This window comes from Drosophila navojoa, chromosome 3, assembly GCF_054131105.1.
Source record: "Drosophila navojoa isolate 15081-1374.11 chromosome 3, UAZ_NAV_1.0, whole genome shotgun sequence".
In the NCBI taxonomy this organism is placed as follows: domain Eukaryota; kingdom Metazoa; phylum Arthropoda; class Insecta; order Diptera; family Drosophilidae; genus Drosophila; species Drosophila navojoa.
The window spans coordinates 31,042,347-31,066,504 of NC_142891.1; the positions used below are offsets into that span (position 1 = coordinate 31,042,347).

The window sequence follows — 24,158 nt, forward strand, 5'->3', positions numbered from 1 at the left end:
TAAGATGAGCTAATAGCAAACTTTTTAATTTAGGAAGAGAGAGCTCTAAGGAAAAAACCTGATAATATTTATTAAAATTAACACTAAGAACATGAAACGCACTGTGCAAAGAATAATCCCTAGCGCACACCGGTAAATGAAGCGGACGATAGTGTCTAGTTGTTCGGGACGGAACCGAAAAATTTAGACGACCCAACAAAGAGGACGAATCAATATCACCACTAATCAATTTATGCAGAAAAACAATTCCTAAAATTGTTCTGCGATTGGTTTGCGATGGAAGATCAATAAGCTGGAGCCTACTATGATAAGACGGTAATCGTAAATTACTGTCCCATCGAAGATCCCTTAAGGCAAAGAGAAGAAACTGTTTTTGGACCGATTCAATGCGATCCTGATGCAGTTTATGCTGCGGAGACCAAACGACAGAGCAATACTCTAAGATGGGACGCACAAGCGACGTAAATAAGCGCTTGGTGATAAAAGGATCTTTAAATTCCTTGGACCAACGTTTAATAAAGCCAAGCACACTTTTGGCTTCATTAATGATGGTAGAAATATGAAGATTAAAATTTAGTTTACAATCGAAAGAAACACCAAGATCTTTGATTGTGTGGATGCGTCGTAAGGAAATATTGCTAATTTTATAATCAACAATTAGAGGAACGGTACGACTGAAGGTCATTGTCATACACTTTGAGCAATTTAAGTCAAGCTGGTTTGCCACACACCAAAGTTGAAATACATTTAGGTCATCTTGAAGGTGATGGTGTCCAGTTGCACTGGAGTATGGAAGGCAAAGTTTTACATCGTCAGCATACATAAATATAGTAGAATACGAGATACAACTAGGAAGGTCATTTATAAAAAGGGAAAAGAGTAATGGACCCAAATGGCTACCCTGAGGTACACCAGACGATACAAAGATAACTTTAGACATAGCTGTTCTGAGCAGGACTCTTTGGGTTCTACCAATTAAATAGGATGAAATCCAAGATACAAGTCTAGGCGAAAATCCTAAGCGTTCAAGCTTAAGAAGTAGTATGTGATGATGTACTGAGTCAAATGCTTTACTGAAGTCAGTATAAATAACATCCGTTTGCATTTTTTTAGGAAAACTGTCATTGACAAGCGAAGTGAATTCAAGTAAATTAGTGGACGTTGATCGATTTTGAACAAAACCATGTTGAGATGGTTGAATAATCGATTTGCAAAAATGCTGCAAGGCCGATGTTATAATTTTCTCAAATAACTTCGGAATGACAGATAATTTCCCAATGCCATCTATAGTTGGAAATATCAGATCTTCCACCTTTTTATACCCTGAACCCATTGAAAATGGGAAATCAGGGTATAATGGTTTTGTTGAAATGTATGTAACAGGCAGAAGGAGGCGTGGCAGACCCCACAAAGTATATATATTCTTGATCAGCACGACGAGCTGAGTCGATTTGGCCCTGTCCGTCTGTCTGTCTGTCCGTCCGTCCGCCCGTCCGTCCGTCCGTCCGTCCGTCTGTCCGTATGTATGAACGCGTCGATCTCAGAAGATATAAGAGCTAGAGACCTCAACTTTTTTTTAAAATGTCCGTATATATCGCGCGCATATCGAGTTTATCACTAAAAAACGATAACTCATTCCGATACTTTTTTATCGATAAAAAACCTTATCGAAGATCACTTAAAAAATTATATCTCCTACATCTTTCAAGCTAGAGTCTCCAAATTTGAAATGTATATAAAGATGTATTTTATACAATTTCGGTTTTTGTTAAAATTTACCCCCCACCCCCAAATCCACCCCCTCACCCTAATCTTTGTAGAAGTCGTATATCAAATACTAGAGACTTGAGCTTCGGTATACTTATACATTTATACATCATGATTACGTTCTGAAAGTTTCATTACGATCGTACGTCTAGAAATTAAATTATTACACAAATAAGTTCTCATAATATCGCCAACACTGCAGCGCAACCCAAGCTCAATCGCCTGTATATGCGTGTGTGTGTGTGTGTGCGTGTGTTTGTTTGTATGCGTGTGTGAAATATCAGTTGCTCGAAGGGTTCAGGGGATCTCGTAGTCGAGCAGTCTCGACTAGAGCTTTCTTACTTGTTTGTATAAGGGAATGATGAAAGATTCTTTCCATATTGAAGGGAACACAGCAGTATCCAAGGACAAGTTAAACAATTTTAGTAATTGTGACTGAAGAGAAACACTGCACTCTTTAATCACACAACTAGGAATATTATCGGCACCGGGAGAGAAAGATGATTTCAACGTCCTAATGGCCGCAGCCAGAGAGGCTGCAGTAACTTTGGGAATATTTATAGACCCATATTAGGAAAGAGGATATGGATATGAGTTGTTGTAGAGATTAGCAGAAGAATAAGTTGATTGAAAAAAATCAGCAAATAGATCAGAGGACCTGGTCATTGCAAGTTTTTTCACCACCAAGGGCAAATGAGGACGGCAAACCAGAAGATTTACGCTTCAAATTTACAAATGAATAAAATTGCTTAGGATCACGAGCAAACTGACGTTTGCAACGTATAAGATAATTCTCATAACAGCTAGAATTTAAAAGATTGAAGTTTGACTTGGCAATGGAATATTTGGACCAATCAACACTTGAACCAGACTTTTTATAATTTTTAAAACATTTAGTTTTAATGTTTCTCAAGTTCAAAATAGTCTTGGTAAACCAAGGTGGCTTTTTTGAAACTGGCGAAATACGGCAGAGAGGGACACAAACCTCCAGAATAGAGTTTAAGGTAGAGTAAAAAAACGATGCTGCCAAATTAATATCATTCGACTCATATAAAGTAGACCAGTCTGTTGAATTAATTAATTCATTAAGCAAAATAAAATTGCATTTACGATAACAGCGACATGGATAAGAAGGCAAAGGAGTATAATTGGGATGATTATCGACAGCTAATAATACTTCCAAAGTGGGGTGATGTATATCCTCAGGTATACAGAATGGAGTCGTTCTCACGACATTTAAGAGCGAATCGTGATTAGTAAACACCAAATCAAGTGTGCGATTTAGGTGATTAGAAATAGAGTTAATCTGAAACAGAGACAGGTTAAACAATTCATCAAAAAGATAGTGATCAATTGTCGGAATGAAGTAATTTGTATTACAAGTTGCTAACCAAGAAGTGTTGGGAATGTTAAAATCCCCCAACACAAGAAGCAAGTCTGTATCATTCACATGCTCATAAACCTCTTTAATACAATTAATGTGATGAGCATAAACTTGTAAATCAGAAGAGGGAGGGATATAAGAACATGTGATAAACAGTGAGCGCGATGGGAGAGTTAATTTAACCCCTAAAATCTCCGCATCATGAAGGGACGAAAAGGTAAACACATCAGAGAGGATACTCGATTTAACCGCAATTAGCACTCCACCCCCTCTGCGCATTGAACGATCAAGTCTAAAAATAGTGAAATGATTTGAAAGTATTTCACTATTATGAATATTATTACTTAGCCACGTTTCAGTAAATGCAATAATATCATATTGTACACTAAAACTGTGTAAGAATAAACTATTAAGTTTAGAATTCAAGCCGCGTACATTTTGATAAAGCAGAGACAGCTGAGAAGAAGATAGGAAAGAATTTAGTTTTTTGGTACAGTGTTAGATGACGATTGCACCGAAGGTAGATTTACAGCAGTAGGAGTAGATCTATTACGATTTTTAGGTCTAAATTCATGAACTACCATATGAGGTGGCCAGAAATTTGGATCACATAAGGTTTTAAAATGTTCTATCGGCACATTTATTTTAAAAGAGGCAATTTCGCGCGGAGCTGCGAAGCTAAACTTCGATATAAAAACCTTAGCCGAAGTCTTGCTTGCTATAAAAGCAGATACTGCCTCACAGGTCGTATCTGATGAAAGCCTAGATAAGAAAACTTGCTTTCGAGGAGAGACGACTGATAAGGATATGCCGGGAGTGGCTGAATTATTAACACTCGTGGCTTGAACAGCAATTGGAGAAGATTCCAATTTTTGAACAGAAACCTGAGTATCAATAGCAGCCTCAACAGAAGAACTAATAGCTTCAGGAACAGGTGATATAGGATCGAGCGAATTAGGAGCGGATGCCAAAACTGAAGCGCAAGGTGAGGGAGGGGCAAGCGTATTAGGTGACGGTGTTGGTACAGAGGGAGGTACCAACAACGATAAAGACTCCAAATGAGATAGGGGACTCTCGAAATTAAACTGGGTTAGTATTTCTTCAGCAGCAGCCATATCACTGGATAACTGCTTAGAAATCTTTTTCAGTTTTAAAAACTGAGCCCTTACAGCGCTGTACATTTTAGAAAAGTTGATCTGTCTTTCTAAACAAATCGGACAAGACCAGCGTACACCCCCACTACCAATTTTTACCGGACATAATCTTGTCGTAATCACGACCAGTGAGACCTGCACATTTAATATGCATCATATTATCGCACAACCAGCAATTGACAAATTGCGCTTGTACAGAGTCCACTGCCTGCCTGAACGTACAAGATTTTTTGCAACAGCTCATATTGGCAATTGGGATTACAGTAGAAATTAAAGAAAAGCAACAGAAATAAAAACAAAGAGAGTAAAATATGCTGACAGAGCGAGTCCAACAACAACCAGCCGTTGAAGAGCAGAACGAATGATTATGTTGAGAGAGATAATCAACAATAAAAACAGCCGTTACAGAGCGTAACTAAGGAAACACAGAGAGTTATTTGCACAGCACGACGACCGAAATCGAGAGAGCAAGTAAGCTCGCACGCACACTAACAAACGTGTAAAGAGTAAAGTCAGAGCTAGGGACTTAAACTTTTTTTTAAATGTACGTATATATATACGCATATGGAGTTTATCACTAAAAAACGATAACTCATTCCGATATTTTGTATCGATAAAAAACCTTATCGAAAATCAGGTAAATAATCATATCTCCCACATCTTTAAAGCTAGAGTGTCCAAATTTTAAATACATATTAAGACGCATTTTATACAATTTCGGGTTTTGTTAAAATTTACCTCCCGCCTTTATATCCACCCCTCACCATCATATTTGTAAAACTCGTATATCAAATACTAGAGATTTGTGCTCCGGTATACACATATATTTAAACATCATGATTACGTTTTGAAAGTTTCATTATCGTACGTCTAAAAATTAAATTATTCGACAAATAAGTTCTCATAATATTGCCAACACTGCAGCGCAGCCCAAGCGTAATCGCTTGTATATGGGCGTGTGTGTGCATGTGTTTGTTTGGATGTGCGTGTGTGTGTGTGTGCTTGGGATTGCTTGTATGAGTGTGTGTGTGTGTGTGCGCGCATTATTATTGAAATATCATTTGCTCGAAGGGTTCAGGGGATCTCGTAGTCGAGCAGTCTCGACTAGAGCTTTCTTACTTGTTTTCACAGCTGTATGTGCAGCGCAAGTATCAGTCGTATTTGAGGATCGTTATCAGGAGCTGGACTTGAGCTATCGTCTGCAAATGAGTGGAATCTGCCTACGTCACCATCGTCTTAATGAGGACGATAAAGTATCTTGGTCTCATGTTAGACATATGGATATTTTTTCGCGAGCCTTTAGAATATGTCTAGGAATGCACCTTGTAGAGTTCTCAACATCTATACGACGGTAGAATGACGTGCTCTAATAATTAGCGTTAGCAGGTCCGTCTCTGACTACGCTGCGCTCGTCATAGCTGGCATGATGCCACTGGAAGACTTTCTCGCCGAAGCCGTACAGCATAGTAGAGTAAGACGCAACACGATCAGGACGTAAAGCATTGCACGATGGCAAAGAAGGTGGAATAGCTCAACAAATGGCGATGGGCCTAAATGCTCATCCTGTGATCATAGTTCATATTGTTCATAGCTTCTCTCGGGATACGGATGATTTCGAAGGTACTTAACATGCTTTTGTCAAGAGGAAACTCTGGTGGAAGACACCAGACACGTCTTTTTGGAAAAAGGGACGTTTTCAACAGGAGAGGAGTGGGGGAGCCTAACAAAATTCAAGCAATATTTCATAAGGTAACAAAATAACGGGATTATATTAGTGTTAATGCCAGATCCCATTAACAAGAATTGCTCCTCCCGCAACACACGTTATGTTATTAACAGCACTCTGTTAATAACATAACCCAGTTCTCCTACTGGTTCGCTGTACTCGCCGCCCCGCGGAGTACCTCGTCCCCCTCGAGCGACACTTGCCTCTGCTGGTATTGACGATACATATATCTTTACTAATGCTATACGAGCAACACAGCTTTAATCTAAGAAATAAAGACGAGGAAATTACAACCCGGTCTTTTTACTTATCGGCGACGCCACCACTACAACATTTGGTCCTTCGAGCCGGAGATCATCCACCTCCACATACACATCAGCATTCCATCGGCCGTCGAGATAAGTACCCCATATTTGCGTAAAGTAGTACATATATATATACAGTATATACATACATACATTGGCACTTGTCCGCCGCTATATTTCCTTGTATATATATTTATATATGTACTAATTTACATTATATTTACTACATACCTATATGTATATATATCCTTATATGCATATATAGACATGTCTGAAGCTGTGTTACAATCCATACACAAGCATATGTACTAATCCTATTTAGTCCGACACTCCGTCCTACATATCGCCGCATCATTCATACACATATATTTCTCCATTTCTATATGTATATTCCGATAAATATTTATTAAAACGAGAGAACAATATCCTTTGTTAATTGTTTAATAAATTTATTTGCAATATTCTGCTGTTTAGCACATTCGGATACACTCATATACTAGTCGCCGGCTGCAGAGAGACATACATACATACAGTGGCTCACACCTTATTTCGTGCAGCAGCACAGTACAACTTTGAAACCGTATTCCCGCTAAACCAGTTAAGATATCCCAAAAATTTAAATGAGGTCTTATTTATTGGTTATTCATTATGTATTAACGCTTTCAATTATTTTTCTATTATAATTAATAAGATTTAAAATTAAAGAAAACTAAAAAAACAGCCCTTTTCCATGTCACAGCTTATTTCGTGCACTTCACTTTCAATGACTTTATTGTCCAAAAATTCTTAAATTATGATAATTTTTTAATTCATTTTTGTTTAATCACCTCTTTGAATCGAGATTCCATCCAGTTTACTTATTTTCGGGTGATTCCGCTGGAGATTTTTGGCCAATCCTCCAACAGGGCCGTTTTGAGGTCATTTTTATTGAATATTGACCATTTCCGAATGGCCACGCCCAATTTTGCCCACAAATTTTCTATAACGTTCAGGTATGACCACTGGGCCAGCGGATTTACCACATTTGGACTGTTCCAGATCAACCAGGACTAGTCAATACCCGGTTTATTGTTTTAGTCATTTGCCTGATGCAATCGGGATCGCCCTTCTAGACCCACTTATTCTGCATTTTGGAGAAAATTCTTCTTCAACAAGACTACGAGATCCCCTGAACCCTACAAGCAACTGATATTTCAATAATAATTAGCAAACACACACGCACACACACACACACACACACACGCATACAAACAAACAAACGCATATACACACACTCACATATACAGGCGATTGCGCTTGGGTTGCGCTGCAGTGTTGGCAATATAATGACAACTTATTTGTTGAATAATTTAATTTCTAGACGTACGATCGTAATGAAACTTTCAGAACGTAATTATAATGTTAAAATGTATGTGTATACCGAATCACAAGTCTCTAGTATTTGATACACGACTTTTACAAAGATGAGGGTGAGGGGGTGGATTTAGGGGTGGAGGGTAAATTTTAACAAAAACCGAAACTGTATAAAATACATCTTTATATACATTTTAAATTTGGAGACTTTAGCTTGAAAGATGTAGGAGATATAATTCTTTAAGTGATCGTCGATAAGGTTTTTTATCGATAAAAAAGTATCGGAATGAGTTATCGTTTTTTAGTGATAAACTCGATATGCGCGTGATATATACGGACATTTTAAAAAAAAGTTGAAGTCTCTAGCTCTTATATCTTCTGAAATCGACGCGTTCATACATACGGACGGACGGACGGACAGACAGACGGACAGGGCCAAATCGACTCAGCTTGTCGCCCTGATCAAGAATATATATACTTTGTGGGGTCTGCCACGCCTCCTTCTGCCTGTTACATACTTTTAACAAAACCATTATACCCTGATTTCCCATTTTCAATGGGTTCAGGGTATAAAAAGGATAGGTACATGTTATTGTTCATATTACCATCAATGAAAACTAAGTATCCAACTCCCAAACCCGACTTGCAGGCCCAACCATGCAACAGCCACTGCCATAGCTCATATTTGGTTTTTGGTGCTGATCTTGGAGCTCAGTATTTGGTGGGCGCCAGGCAGATTGCTTCCAATCCGACCCATATATATGCACATGAGTCGAAATTTAATATAGTCAATACTAGTCCTGGTTGATCTGGAACAGTCCAAATGTGGTAAATCCGCTGGCCCAGTGGTCATACCTGAACGTTATAGAAAATTTGTGGGCAAAATTGGGCGTGGCCATTCGGAAATGGTCAATATTCAATAAAAATGACCTCAAAACGGCCCTGTTGGAGGATTGGCCAAAAATCTCCAGCGGAATCACCCGAAAATAAGTAAACTGGATGGAATCACGATTCAAAGAGGTGATTAAACAAAAATGAGTTAAAAAATTATAATTTAAGAATTTTTGGACAATAAAGTCATTGAAAGTGAAGTGCACGAAATAAGCTGTGACATGGAAAAGGGCTGTTTTTTTAGTTTTCTTTAATTTTAAATCTTATTAATTATAATAGAAAAATAATTGAAAGCGTTAATACATAATGAATAACCAATAAATAAGACCTCATTTAAATTTTTGGGATATCTTAACTGGTTTAGCGGGAATACGGTTTCAAAGTTGTACTGTGCTGCTGCACGAAATAAGGTGTGAGCCACTGTATGTACGTACATACATACATTCATACTCCTCACTCGAACTACTAAATAAAAAACCAATATCCTTTGTTGTTTTTAATAGTTTTTAATAGCAATTTAAGATAACTTATCCACCAAGCATAATTACTTCTACTTGTTTTATTTATATATACGCTCATACATATTTACATACATACATGTATGCACATACGACCAGCCTTGGATTTATTTGATTTCCACTCGCGTACTTCTAAACAGCCCAGCAACACAATTAACATACAAATTCACAATAAAAGGTTCCACATACATATGCACGGCAAATTTAAATAATTAATAAACTTAAATTGCTAAATTGGTTGTTTTGCTTTATGTCCAAACAGCTGAGATCGTAACTAGTATCAATAACTTTTCTGTCCGTCCGTCCGTCCGTCCGTATGAACGCCGAGATCTCAGAATATATAAGAGCTAGAGAGCTGAAATTTTTTGTGCATACTCGTGTATACCATACGCAGTACGAGTTTGCTTTATTTTTTCGATAACTCATCCGATAACTTTTTATCGAGAATAATTGAAAAATTGATTTTGTTTTTTGAGCCTCATTGGAATACTATTAGACAGATTTCAGATTTACTGTGTAAATATATATGATGAATACAAACATTTTGTAATCAACAGATTTTTGATACCACGCCCCCTTCGCCCCCAATTTGTAAAAAACGTATTTCAAGTACTAGAGTCTTGTGCTTTGGAATTTACACACATTTTGACCATAGGATTACGCTCTGAAAATTGCATGTCTACAAAAAAAGTTATTCATCAAATAAACTCTCATACTATTGCCCACACTGCAGCGCAGCCCAAGCGCAGTCGCTGCTTACTGCGCAGTTAGCAGAGCGCAGGCGCGTGAGGGTGGATGCATGTGTATGTATAAGTGCGTGCATAAAAGAAGTGCAGAATGATAAGAATATCAGCTTGGAGGGTTCAGGGTATCTCCTAGTCGAGCAGTCTCGACTAGAGTCTTCTTACTTGTTAGTCTTGTTTTTTTTTTTTTTCTTTTATTGTTAAAAGGAAATCTCCCCAGCTTAATAATCTAATTTAATTGTTTAATTTATCCTAATTAAATTTATTAAATTTTTCCATTTTTCGTTTATTTGCTTAACAAGACATTTTCTTTTTCAATTTGTTCTACAAAGTTCACCTTCAGACAACTTCCTTGTTTTTGTCAACTGCATTACTCTGTTCTTAAGTGACTTTCTACCTCTGTATCAGAAATTTCCGCCAGCTAATTTCTAGTTAGCTTCCATGTCTGATCGTTCGGGTCAAGCGCAACTTAAGGTACCCGCTTCGGGTTTGATTCAACGCAGTGCCTCCGCATCTCCCATTCCGTCCGGGAAACCACAGACCACCAGCACTTTCCAGCGCAGTCCGGTCGTAACCCGGTCCAGTCCGAAGCCCGCAAATCCATTAAATATGTCTCTGTCCGAGTTCATCGCGGCTGCGGATAGGCTTATTAAGTTCGAAGCCCGCATTGACGGTCCCGGGGACTCTAATGCCACCCAGGCGGCTCTACTCCGGGCCTTCGAGATCCTCCGAGAGCGGGTCAGGGCCTTGTGGGATGATGCTGAGCAGCAATATAAGGTCTGTGCCAGAGCGTTGAACCAAGGGGCAAGCAGTGGCGAAGTTGAAGCCATGGAGACCAAATTCGACAACTGCTACACTGTGTATGAGCGGTGTACGACGCACCTGGGGGTGCAAATCGACGCACTTTCCGCATCGAGTACACCGCCCGCTCCTATGTCCGCTACTTTCGCCTCGTCTGGAGGCTGTCGCCTTCCACCCGTTGACAGCAGGCGATGCAAATGCCTTAGTCGCAGAGTATTCTCTCACAAACGACGGCTTTGCAGCGGCTTGGGGCTCCTTGTGTGATCGGTTCGAGAATAAGCGGCTGTTAGTCAACAGCCAGCTTAAAATCCTGCTCAACCTCTCCAAAGTCACCAAGGAATCAGGCTCGGCTCTGCGAGCATGCTCAAATCTCTACGGAGAATTGGGACTGTATCCTTGAGTTCGTGTGCACATCCAAATTGCCAGGTCACACTCGATCTCTCTGGGAGCATTTACTGACACAAAAAACAGAAATTCCACCCTGGCAGGACGTTAGTCACTTTCTTAGCGAGCGTGCTCTTGCTCTCGAGGCTATGGAAGGTGATCGTTCTGCACCAATAGCTCCAATCTCAGTTCCGAGATACACGAGCTCTGCCCCTCCCAAAGTAGTCAACTCCTTCACAACGCAAGTGAATCTGTGCGATCTGTGTTCAGAACAGAACTATCCTATTCGATTTTGCCCTCGGTTTCTCCAGCTGTCTATCCACGAACGAGAGGCATACATAAAAGCAAAGAGTTTTTGCCTGAACTGCTTCGCTAAGGGTCACCAGTTACGAGAGTGTACCAGTACGCACAACTGTTTCAAGTGTAATGGTCGACATAACACCCTACTCCATAGGGACAATACTCCTCGGTCTGCTGCTGCATCCGCAACAGCTATAGCCCCAATTCGTACGCAAGTTATGTCCAACGTCCAAACGTATCTGGCTGCCAACACGCGAGGTGTCCTCCTCGGCACGGCGGTGATCAACATATGCCATTCCGGAGCAATCTATCCCGCCCGTGCTTTAGTCGACTCAGGATCCGAAGCAACTTTCATTTCTGAGCGACTATTCCGCAAAATCAAGTTGCCCCTCAAATCCATGCAGACTCAAGTTTCCAGCTTGAGTCAAGCAGTTACAGCTCATGCACAAAAGCTATGCTGCTTTGACATTGGTTCTCCTTCGAAGCCGAGACTACGCATCGAAGCTTCTGCTCTCGTCCTTCCAAAACTTGCCGGTAAACTCCCTTCATCTCCAATTCCGCAACTCTTATTGAACCAGCTGCCGAATATTCAGCTAGCTGATCCCGAGTTCTACAAGAGTTCAGAAATTGATGTCCTTCTAGGTGAGGATATCCTTCCGACTATTATTCAGGGAGGTTACCATCCGAATATCTGTGGACCCCTTCTAGGTCTAGAGACTGCTTTCGGTTGGGTACTGACTGGCCCACTTTCACGAACTTCACCGGAAATGGTCTCCTCGTTCACAACTCAAGTATCCGTTCCGGGTGAGACAAAACTTGAGATTCCGGCAACTCTTCCATCCCGAGTTCCCGACAACACGAATACAAAAGTGAGGGTCGGTTTCAATGAGAGCCTGAATGATATCCTTTATTCAGGCCCATCATTCCAACTCGATCCTCGTCCTCCTTGTGCTGTCGAACTAACTTCCATGTTATGTTCCAACGAACAAGCAATTCAACCTCCAACTCATTCGTTTTTCCAGATAAAGACGCCGTCATTAGAAAGCAGCAAGCCACGTGGTACCAATTCCTTCCAGTGCCGCGTATGCCCAGGAGCCCATGGTCTCCGAAACTGCCAGCGGTTTCTGGGCCTTTCAGGGAAAAAACGGATGCGCGCGGTACTTATACATGAGTACTGCACGAACTGCTTGGCTCACGAGAACTCCAGGCAATCCTGCCGCAACAAGGGACGTTGCAAAACGTGTGGCCAGAATCACCACACGCTCCTGCATCTTCAGGACGTCCTTGTTCCGCACACCAAGAGATATCCAGCTTCTAACGCGACGTCTTAATTTGCAATCCTTGCAAGGAGGGGGAGTATGTTAATGCCAGATCCCATTAACAAGAATTGCTCCTCCCGCAACACACGTTATGTTATTAACAGCACTCTGTTAATAACATAACCCAGTTCTCCTACTGGTTCGCTGTACTCGCCGCCCCGCGGAGTACCTCGTCCCCCCTCGAGCGACACTTGCCTCTGCTGGTATTGACGATACATATATCTTTACTAATGCTATATGAGCAACACAGCTTTAATCTAAGAAATAAAGACGAGGAAATTACAACCCGGTCTTTTTACTTATCGGCGACGCCACCACTACAACAATATGGATTTTTTTATAGTATTTAACTTACCTGTCCCAAAAACTTTCTTTTGAATCCTCAACGAGAAATGGTTTGAGTGGATAGCTAATTTCATTACCCATGTATGAATAAGATAAATACAAACAGGTAAGCACAGAAGCTTGAAGATCAGATTCCTTCGTTTCTTCTCCATTTACAAGTTCACGTACTAACATGTAAACAAATACAACATTTGCAGGGTTGATAAATGCCACGTCCTTGATGAAAAAATAAATGATTTTTATTAGAGTTCGTTTTTTAAAATAAGCATTAGGATTTCAAGAGAACAATTTATTGAACTTGTTATTGCTTAATCGATGCATACTATATTTGAGTCGAAAGTGCTCAGGTACCTTCTTTTACCCTGATCCCATTGAAAATGGGAAATTAGGGTATAATGGTTTTTTAAAAGTATGTAACAAGCAGAAGGAGGCGAGGCAGACCCCACAAATTATACAGTCGCTCACAGCTTATTTGACCCAACGTGAAATAAAAATTTCATTTGCTCATTACTTTATACCCAATACAGATTTTTGAAAAATTCAAACGAGGAATTGTTATTTCAATATTAAACTAATGGAAAAAATAACTTTTTTATTCATTTTAATAAAAATAGCAATAAGAAAATAACAAAAACTAAAACTATTTGACCCAGTACTTATTTTAAGCAGTAGTTTCAATATTATGCCTATTTTTTTTTAATTTAATATTTTGTATGACCCCCTTGTTGGTCTAATACAGCCTTAAGTCTTGCTGGCATTGAAGCCACAAATTTTTTTGTTGTTTCGGGCCGGATTTTCCCCCATTCCTCGACTAATGCCGTTTTTAGCTCATTTTTGTTGGAAATATTCCGGGACCTGATAATGAAAGGCTTCTTGCGAGCAATTCTACCATGTAAATCATGGTCTCGGAGTATACGACGAATCGTTTCAGCACTAGCTGACTTCCCCAGCTGTTGCTCCATCTGACTAGCCAGTTTTGGAGCGGATAACTTGGGGTTTTCCTTTATTTGACGCACAATGTATCGCTCATCTGTGGCATTGAAAATTTTGTTTGGAGCTGTTCTTCCCTTATTAACCACTCTGTTTTCAAAAACAAATTGGGTTATTATTTTTTTTTATTGTAGATTCGGGTAAATTAACAATCTCTGCAATTTTGCGCCGTGAAATTCCATTTTGAAAGTAGTGTAGTACCAATTCCCGCTGCTGTATTGTTGTGCGCTTTCCCATTTTCGCAAACACGTGTTTTCTTAACAAAATCTCACTTTAAATGGTAAAAATTACTCAAATTCACATTGCGAATTCAATAATCAAAACAAAACCTGAAAAAGTACCGTTTATTTCCATTTTACGGGATTGTAACTGTCCTTCAAACAGTGTGGGTCAAATAAGCTGTGACATTGAATTTATGAGTTATTTTAGTTTTTATTATTTTTTTACTATTATTTTTGTTAAAATGAATACAAAAGTTATGTTTTCCATTAATTTAATATTGAAATAACAATTCCTCGTTTGAATTTTTCTAAAATTTGTATTGGGTATAAAGTAATGAGCAAATGAAATTTTTTTTTACGTTGGGTCAAATAAGCTGTGAGCCACTTATATATTCTTCATCAAGGTGACGAGTTGAGTCAATTTAGCCCTGTCCGTCTGTCCGTATGTATGAATGCGTAGATCTCAAAAGATATAAGAGCATGAGACTTCAAATTTTGTTAAAAATGTCCGTACCCTGTAGTACTGGAGGGGGCGATTGACCATAATTGAACTACCTTCCCCACTAGTCATTACATGGGTACTTACTTGACTGACCCTATGGTAAGCGAACGCCGAACCACTGAGCAACAAACTATAGGCATGAAACAGCAGAAAACATAAATGAAAAAAAACGGTACTCTCATTACATATATTTTTTGTGTTTTGCGAATAGTCCATAACGAAGGTAAAAAACAATCTTCGCTTTCTGTCGCTGTTCCTTTCATAATTTACAAGAACAATTGTAATGGAAGTACCGTTTGTTTTCGTTTATGCTTTCTGCTCTTCCTCGTTGTTCGAAGGCTGCTGCGTTCGCCCGTTGAGCAAGTTAAGTGAAGTTTTGAAGCAAAAAACAAACGTAAATATTAACACATACATGCAATTGTAACAAAATTTTAACAAATTAAAATAATAAAATAAAAATAAGAAATAATAAGAAATAAAATAATAATAATAATTAAAATGTATAGTGAAAGAAAAATACAGAAACAAATTGTATTGTGCTGCGATTTCAGAAAATACTCCAGAAAGGGGATAAAACCAAAAAAAATAATGAAAATGAAGTTCAAGTTGATGACGTTTTAAATGTGACAAACATAAATAATAAAAACGATGTGGTGGCGATTGACCCTTTTTGCGGACATTTCATACAAATAACGATATGATGAAATGCATTGCTTAGGGTCAGCAAAGTAAGTAGTGGTGGTACCCTAGTAAGTAGTGATTTCACCAGCTACGAACCACTTACCAGTACTAGGGGTATATACAGCGCGCATATCGAGTTTATCACTAAAAAACAATAACTCATTCCGATATTTTTTATCGATAAAAAACCTTATCGAAGATCAGTTATAAAATTATATCTCCCACATATTTAAAGCTAGGTCTCCAAATTAAAATGTATATTAAGAACTGAAGTCAGTAGGGCATACCCGCAATCGTTGCGTCAGCCGCGATTAAGACCCCACGCAGCGTGGCGTGGCAAAAAGCAGACAAGTTATGATAATCTTTTAAAACAAAAGGAAGATAGCTCTAGTCGACACTGCACGACTATGAGATCCCCTGAACCGTTTGAGGAACTGCTAAATTAATAATTCTTGGCGTATTTCTGCTTACACAAGAAACACACAACTACTCTCGCAGACACACATAGGCAAGCGCGCATAAACACGGATGGGCTGCAGTGTAAGCATACTTAGAGAATTTGATTGTTTAATAATTTTTATTGTGGATGGATTATCTTCATGAAAGCACAAGACTAGTCTTTGATATGCGCATTTTACAAATATAGAGGTTAAGGGTAGATATTGTGGTGTGGAGTAAATTTTAACAAAAATCGAAATTAATATACATATTTGTCTTAATTTTAAATTAGAGACTCAAGCTCTAAAGGTGTAGAAGAAATAATTTAGGTTTTTAATCGATATTTAAATAACGAGATGAGAATGTATGTTTATACCAGAGCTCGCAAATGAGAGTTGACACTTTTTCGTTGTCTGCAAATAAGTGTCTTTCACTCACACAATAAAATAGACTCAGACTGAAACAGACAGAATTTTGTCGCGTCTGACTTACTTCGCTCGCACTCTGATCGAGATAGTTACTTCTGTTTTCGTATCGCTCAAGTCAAACACTGATCGTTTGCTTGAGTTAAATGAAGTAAACAGGCTTTTACGTTTGTTTGGGTAATGGGTAACGTAATGGTAAATTCTAGAGATTTTAATGGTTTATGAAATTAAAGTGGAACAAATATTCAGGTAAAATTTGATTTATAGATAATATAGATAATATTACATTACAGCATAACATCTGACAACGGAAGGAACACGATAAAAGCAGTTCAAATTTTAAACAATGTTACGGAGGAGTCTCTTTTTAACGATGATACGCAAGGTAAAACTCTTATGGAAGAACTAGACACCATTGATTTGGACAACATTGCAATTGTGTGAGTTGATATAAATAAGTTGCAGGAAATTAATGAACAAATTTGTTCTTGTCGCACATTAATAGGTAATTAATGCTTAGTTATTCCATAAATATATATAAATACACCTTTGTAAATATGTTCCCGGAAAAAACGGTCCAAGCGGTCGAGGGAAGCTGCCACCGATCAGAGGAAAACACCCTCAAAAAAGCCGAGGCCCAATAAAGGCGCAGCGAACCCAAAAGAACCAATGGCTCTACGGGCTATAGCTGAAAATTCAAATCAGGCAGGTCGACAGACGAACCCGAACAGCTGGACAGTCGTTAAAGGACGCCATCCAAAAACGACCCAGAAGTGACGCAATCGCGATTTCAGGCGTGGGTGGTTGCAGCTATGCGGACATGCTTCTTGTAGTCAAGACACCTGAGCGGCGACGTTCAAGGCATTAGGAAGACAGCTAAGGGGGACCTTTTGTTGCAACTGAGCAGAAAGCCAGAGCATAGTGCTGAGGCCCTTCACGAAGCTGTAGGCAAGGCCCTGGGTGATCGAGCGGTAGTTAAAACACTTATCGAATCGGCTCAAATTGAGATTCGTGACCTAGATGAGTTAGCGAGCAAAGAGGAGATCTTGGAATCAATTAGGGCGGAGTTGAAGGATAGCTCACTCCCCATTGAGGCTGCCAAGTCGCTTCGACCGGCTTTCGGTGGACAGCAAAGAGCTACAGTTGCTCTTCCAATTGGAAAAGCCAAAACTCTGCTCGAGCTGTGCAAAATCAGAATTGGATGGGTTGTATGCCGTATCCGCGCCGTGGATCAGCCTAAACGCTGTTGCAAGTGCCTTGATTACGGTCATATGGCAGCAAACTGCGGCAGCGACTGTGACCTAAAGGGCGCCTGTATGTATTTGTGTTTTCAATATTAAATGTGGGAAGGGTATGAAAGCGTTGGTGCTCATAATGCAAATGTTTTCGCGACGAGCGGGCACAAGAACACTACAGCCACTTGAGACATGTATGATTATCTGTATGCCTGTATGCGAAGCTCTTGCTGCCTGTAGCAATTTCAGAGCCCCGAGTTTTCATTTGGTAGATCTTGTGAGCTTAAAGGAATTTAAATTTCATTTCATTTCATTTTCAAATAAGGATCTGATCTTGTATGGGAAAAAAATGCGAGTTGTTCAGGCATGAACATATGAATATACGAAGGGTCACATGTACGGACTCTATAAATAGACAAATGAACACTAACCCTAGCAACCCCAAAGGCAGATTACGTAAGAGACAAGCGCTGAGCCTCACAAACTCTGCGATAGGATAAGAATAATTAATAGACCCACGCAGAGTTTTACAAACTCAGCGATAAGATAAGAATATGTAATAGCCGAAATTAGAGGGTAAATAAGAATTTGAGAAGCAGATGGCCACCGAAACTCGCTGCCCTAAGGGAACAGTTTGCCAGGCCAAAACTGATTTGTTGAGCATTGACATATAAACTATGTATATACGGGTCGACCACCCAAGGTCAAAAAGTTTCCCCAGTTCTCCAACAATTTAAGAGCTAGAGACTTTAAATTCGGATAGTTAAGTTACTAGTAACCTCCTCTATTCAGTGTGGCATATCGAAAAATACTCAGTAATTTTCATATATTTTAAGCGTAGACATTTTTACCGATAGTTCGTTCTAAAACATTAAAACATTAAACTTCTACGGCTACTAGGGGCGAGAAAATCGAGAAAAACTGCATTTTCTAAATTAATAGAGATTGAAATTTAAAACATAGATACTAAATTGCTAATGGTATGTGAAAAGGCATTCTACAGTTGGTAACTGCAACGTTCTTAATTGTTTCTTAAATATTTGTTTGTCAAAAAATAATACAGAGATTGAACGTTGTATTGAAATTGAATACATGTATATATTGTACTAGAAAATATGATATATAATCCCACTAGTATTATTATGCAATTATTAAACTTCTCAGCTTAAAAATTATTAACCGTTGTAAAAAGATCATATATTTACCTGCCAGCCTTGCAGCAATAAACTTCGGTCTACTGCTCTCAGCCACATAACAGCGTCCCCAGGATCAAAATTGTTTAATCTATGGCACCGGTAATGTAGAAAAAGACCTAGACATTTTAACAGCTCTGAAGTCGATGCCTAAAAATTTCACCATAATATAGATTATTGTGATATAACATCTACATTTACTAATTACCTGAATAACAGTTTTACGTGGAATATAATTCTGATTGGTGTTTTTAATTTGAATTGATGATATTTGCAGCTGCTGAGGCCGAGTCAAAGCTAAAGGTTGCTTTTGAATTAACTTATTATGATTTGTTATTGAGTTAGTATTATTAACTCTTCCCTGCTCTTTCGCTGTCGTTAGTTTTTGCGTTTTAGTAGATTGAAAAAATGGAAGCTCCTGAATTATCTGACTTTGATTACAGTGGGTTTGTTGATGCTGATGCTCTTCAATATGATTACAATGAAGCTGAATGTTTTTGTTTTTATCGGATGATGACGAATATGAAGCTTCTAAAAGTTGAGCCTTAAAGCATGTAGAGGGTAAGTTTGCACACTTATTCTTATTTTCTACTTTTTTTTTGTTGTGAGATGTAGACAGTTTTTTCCAAGATAGAGCATTTATAAAGAGTGAATGTTTTTTTAAGTTTTTTTCAATAGAACTTTTTTCTGATATAATAGATGAGTTCTCGTTATGAGCATCCAAATCATTATTAATTGTATCCTTTGATGAATATGCCAGGTTGTTAAAATTGTGCGAGTTCATCTGTGTGTGCATATTAAATTGTAGGCTCCCACACGTATTTTGATGTACAGAGCCATTCCTTGATATCTGATGTGAATGAGCTTTTCTATTTTCTCGATTTTTAGCGTTATTTAACTGCTCATAGGAAAAATTATTCAGTTGAGAGTCGATTGATGTAGAATTATCGTTCGGATTTTGATTTTGAATGTCCGTAGATTGGTTATACGGGAAATTGGGCTGTGATGAGTATACTGGATGCCTATCACGTGGATTGAAACTTAAAACGGTGCCCATTCTAGCTAAAATATAAATAATTGTCTGTAAGAATTTTTATCTTAGTTCGAGAAAATATATTAAATTTAACATGGCGTATAAAAACATTTAATTATTTTTTTATGACTTTGAGAAAAAGTAAATCTTACCTGATTTTCAGTTAAAATGCACTCACTTTATTGATTATCTTTTTGAGTGGAAAGCAATAAAAGAAATAAACTTATAAAGTTTGTAATTTAAAAAGTAAAGCGAAATCGTTGATAGTTTTTAAGAATTTAATTATCTTCTGTCTTTACACTCAAAATATAATACATAATCGTTTTTTACATGTCTGTGGAACAACTTTTGAGTTTCGTCTGAAATATTTCCTGAATCGATTTATACGCGTATTACATACAATCAACCCCCTTAGTTGAAACAACTGAGCATGCTCGGAATTTTTTTTACCCTTGTTTTTGTTAAAGTTTTTAAAAACAAACAAAAAGTTATTTATTTTTATTCAATATGTTTGTTATCAAATAATTAAAAAGTATATATTATATTATGTACATTTATATTTATCTTATGAAAAAAAAAAAAAATACGACTATAACTAATTAATAAATTGAAGGAGTGAAATTATCTTCGTATAATGTTCGTCCCATTTTAAATTGTATTTTAATCTAACTGATGTAATCTTTATTACAAAAATAACAAGTAAAAAAGGGATAGTTGGGGTGGTAGATTCAAAATACCGATAGATAAATTTAGCACAAATATATTTATGTAGGTTGTTCACATTGCCACAATCAAGCCACTTGTAAAAATAAATACAAAATCCCTCGCCGGCCTAGATGCAAGGATATTATGTTTAAAAAAGTAAGAAAGCTCTAGTCGAGACTGCTCGACTACGAGATCCCCTGAACCCTACAAGCAACTGATATTTAAAAAATAATTAGCACACACACATACAAACAAATACAAGCGCACACACACACACACACACACACATACAAACAAATACAAGCGCGCACACACACACACATACAAACAAATACAAGCGCACACACACACACACACACACACACACACACACACACACACACACACACACACACACACACACACACACACACACACACACACACACACACACACACACACACACTTACAAACAAACACACGCAGACACATACACATACAATATGTTGGCAATATTATGAGAACTTATTTGTTGAATAATTTAATTTCTAGACGTACGATCGTAATGAAACTTTCAGAATGTAATCATAATGTTGAAATGTAAGTGTATACCGAAGCACAAGTGCCTAGTATTTAATATACGACTTTTACAAAGATGATGGTGTGGGGGTGGATTTGGGGGTGGGGGGTAAATTTAAACAAAAACCAGGCATATTAAATAAACTCGATATGAGCGCTGTATATACGAACATTTAAAAAAAAAGTTGAAGTCTCTAGCTCTTATATCTTCTGAAATCGACGCGTTCAAACATACGGACAGACGGACGGACGGACAGACAAACAGACAGACAGGGCCAAATCGACTCAGCTCGTCGCCCTGATCAAGAATATATATGCTTTGTGGGGTCTGCCACGCCTCCTTCACATACATTTTAACAAAACCATTATACCCTCATTTCCCATTTTCAATGTGTTCAGGGTAAAAAAAAAAAAAAAAAAAAAGGAAGAAAGCTCTAGTCGAGACTGCTCGACTACGAGATCCCCTGAACCCTACAAGAAACTTATATTTCAACCTTGAAAATGGGAAATCAGGGTATAATGGTTTTGTGAAAAGTATGTAACAGACAGAAGGAGGCGTGGCAGACCCAACAAAGTATATATATTCTTGATCAGGGCGACGAGCTGAGTTAATTTGGTCCTGTCGCGTCGATCTCAGAAGGTATAAGAGCTAGAGACTTGAAATTTTTTTTCCTAGGTCCGTGTATATCACGCGCATATCAAGTTTATCACTAAAAATCGATAACAACTCCCGATATTAACGATTATTATCGATTAAAAACCTTATCAAAAGCTTGTTAATTAATTATATCTTCTACACCTTTAGAGCTAGAGACTTATGTGTATTTTATATGATTTCGGTTTTTGTTATAATTTACTCCCCACCCCTAAATTCACAACCTCAACCTCACCTTTTTAAAAGGCGTATTTCGTGTACTAGAGACTTCTGCTTTGGAATGTACATACATTTTAACATTATGTTTACATTCTGAAATTTATTTGTTGAATAATTTAATTTCTAGACGTACAATCTTGTATAATCCGAAGCACAAGTCTCTAGTATCTAAAATTCGATGGGTGATATAGAGGTGGTGGTTAATATAAATTGATAATTGTGCACTCTAGCTCTAGAGATGTAGCAGATATAATTTTTTAACTGATTTTCGATAAAGTTTTTTATCGGTTGTTGAGGCATTTGGATATATGCCCTCTCTATTATATAGAATTAGTAAAAATGAAGAAATTTAATTATTAAAATTGTATAGGTTAAGAATGAAAATTAAACCACTCTAAAGTAGCTGTTGTTGTATGAGCTGGCACGGGAGTGTCGCTCACCAAACAATCGCTCCCCCGCTGCTAGCGCTTAGATGAGCTCTCTGCTGTGCAAGCTGCGCTTGCGTTGCTGTTAAAATTCAAGAAAGTAGTACAAAATTGAACACCGGTGCCAGCACTTCGTTCGTGCTTATTTCAGAGAGACCGCAAGTTGCAGTCTATATTTCAAAAATATATTATACACTGGCCCATCGAAGGCCCAGACTCCTTTTAGAAGGACATTTTTGGCGCCCCCGGGTGGACACTCTCTGAATTGAAGGAAACTGGATTATGATCTTTGTGGATATTCAGGGAAGTACATAAATACATGCAAGCGCTGAGTTCTCACTTGCACATACCGGCGCTCTCTCACTTATGCATGTGTATGTGTGAATGCATTGCACTCAATTGATCTACATAGTTAAGTTTCACTCAACATGCTGGTTGTTGTCTTCGCTATATCGTTAACAACTGTCGGTAACAGTCACTCAAGTATAGTTTAACACCGCCAGCGTAATATATATTAAGATTTATTACGATTTATTACGCATTTGTTAATATTCTTGAGTGTTGTTGTCATACATTAAGTGAATTGATTTGTTTCGATTGAAAATGGTTTCAACTGAGCATCACTTATAGCATCATGACTTGTTGGAGTGGTGGCGTCTTCAACAAAAACAAAAGATCAGGCTATAATTTCATAGTCTTTATTTGGAGTATGGCAGCTTCGTCGCTCGTATAAAAAGTGTCATGTATATATATGCCAGAAGAGTCAAGTGACAAGCGTGTGCGGGTGTGAGACGCGTGTGGAGCTATATTATTAACAGAGTGCTGTTAATAGCATAACATTATATGGCGCACAGTTGGTGTGCTTATAGTCCAATCGAAAACTGTGCATGATTATGAGTATTGAAGCCTAAGAAAACATACATATGTATATTCAACCTTGATTCAGCTCTAAAAACCTAGGGTGAAGCACTAACCAGAGAACACATAGACTAGACAACTAGCGGAAAGCTTTTTGCACGCTTTTTCTGGGACTTTAGCGCCCCAGACTGCTTTGAATTCGCTCCGCGAATTACTTTTAGGCTCGAGCAACGAAAATATACGAAAGCACAATCATTTCGCTTCACGCGCTCGACCGAGATGGTCAAATGTTGAACAAAAGATCCTTCTATGCTCAATCTTTCCCTTGCTCTCTCTCTCTCTCGATGCTCTATGCTCTCTCAAATGTGTATATGTGTGTATGCATGTGAGCACGAGCAGCAGCTCACGAAAATTGAAATTTCTTCGCAGCAAGAACCCATGCCTTCCCTTCTGTGTGAAGAGTATACCGAACTCTTTAAACCGTTTGCCAAGCTCGTACAAAATATGTATATGTGTCTTCGATATTACTTGTGGGAAGGGTATGAAAGCGGTGAAAATGCTTTCGCGACGAGCGTGCACACACACAGTCTCCGTTACTATATGTATTATGATCATTTGTGTGCCTGTGTGCGTAGCTCTTGCTGCCTGTAGCGATTTCAGAGCCCCGAATTCGCATTTGGTAGATCTTGTGAACTACTCACACATGCATACATACATATGTTTGATTGTGTGTACGCAGAAGCCGCGATGCTCACAAATGATGGGGTGATCATTGTAGAAGCCTTTGACTGCCTTTGTGCCTTTATATGTGCGTGTGTGTATGTGCATGTGTGTAAGCATGGGACATGAGCATTGGCGTGTGCCTACCTCAACTTAAAATTGTGCGAACGATTTTGGGTTTTGAATTGAACAGGCGCTTATATTTCAGTAGCTGACTGACTACACTGAAATCGCTACAGGCAGCAAGAGCTTCGCACACAGGCACACAAATGCTCATAATACATATAGTCACGGAGACTGTGTGTGTGCA

General features: G+C 38.4%; 1 protein-coding gene across 1 annotated transcript in view; it reads right to left on the reverse strand.

Moving 5' to 3' along the window:
- Positions 1–19,732, reverse strand: part of Cdk5alpha (Cdk5 activator-like protein) — a 34,180-nt gene extending 14,448 nt beyond the window's left edge. The window contains exons 1-3 of the mRNA XM_089257679.1: positions 18,884–19,732; positions 18,688–18,825; positions 13,001–13,206 (exon numbers count right to left, since the gene is read on the reverse strand). Of these exons, the coding sequence (XP_089113805.1) occupies positions 13,001–13,206; positions 18,688–18,825; positions 18,884–19,732 (1,193 nt within the window). The remainder of the gene's footprint in view (positions 1–13,000; positions 13,207–18,687; positions 18,826–18,883) is intronic.
- Between the last annotated feature and the right edge of the window lie 4,426 nt (positions 19,733–24,158).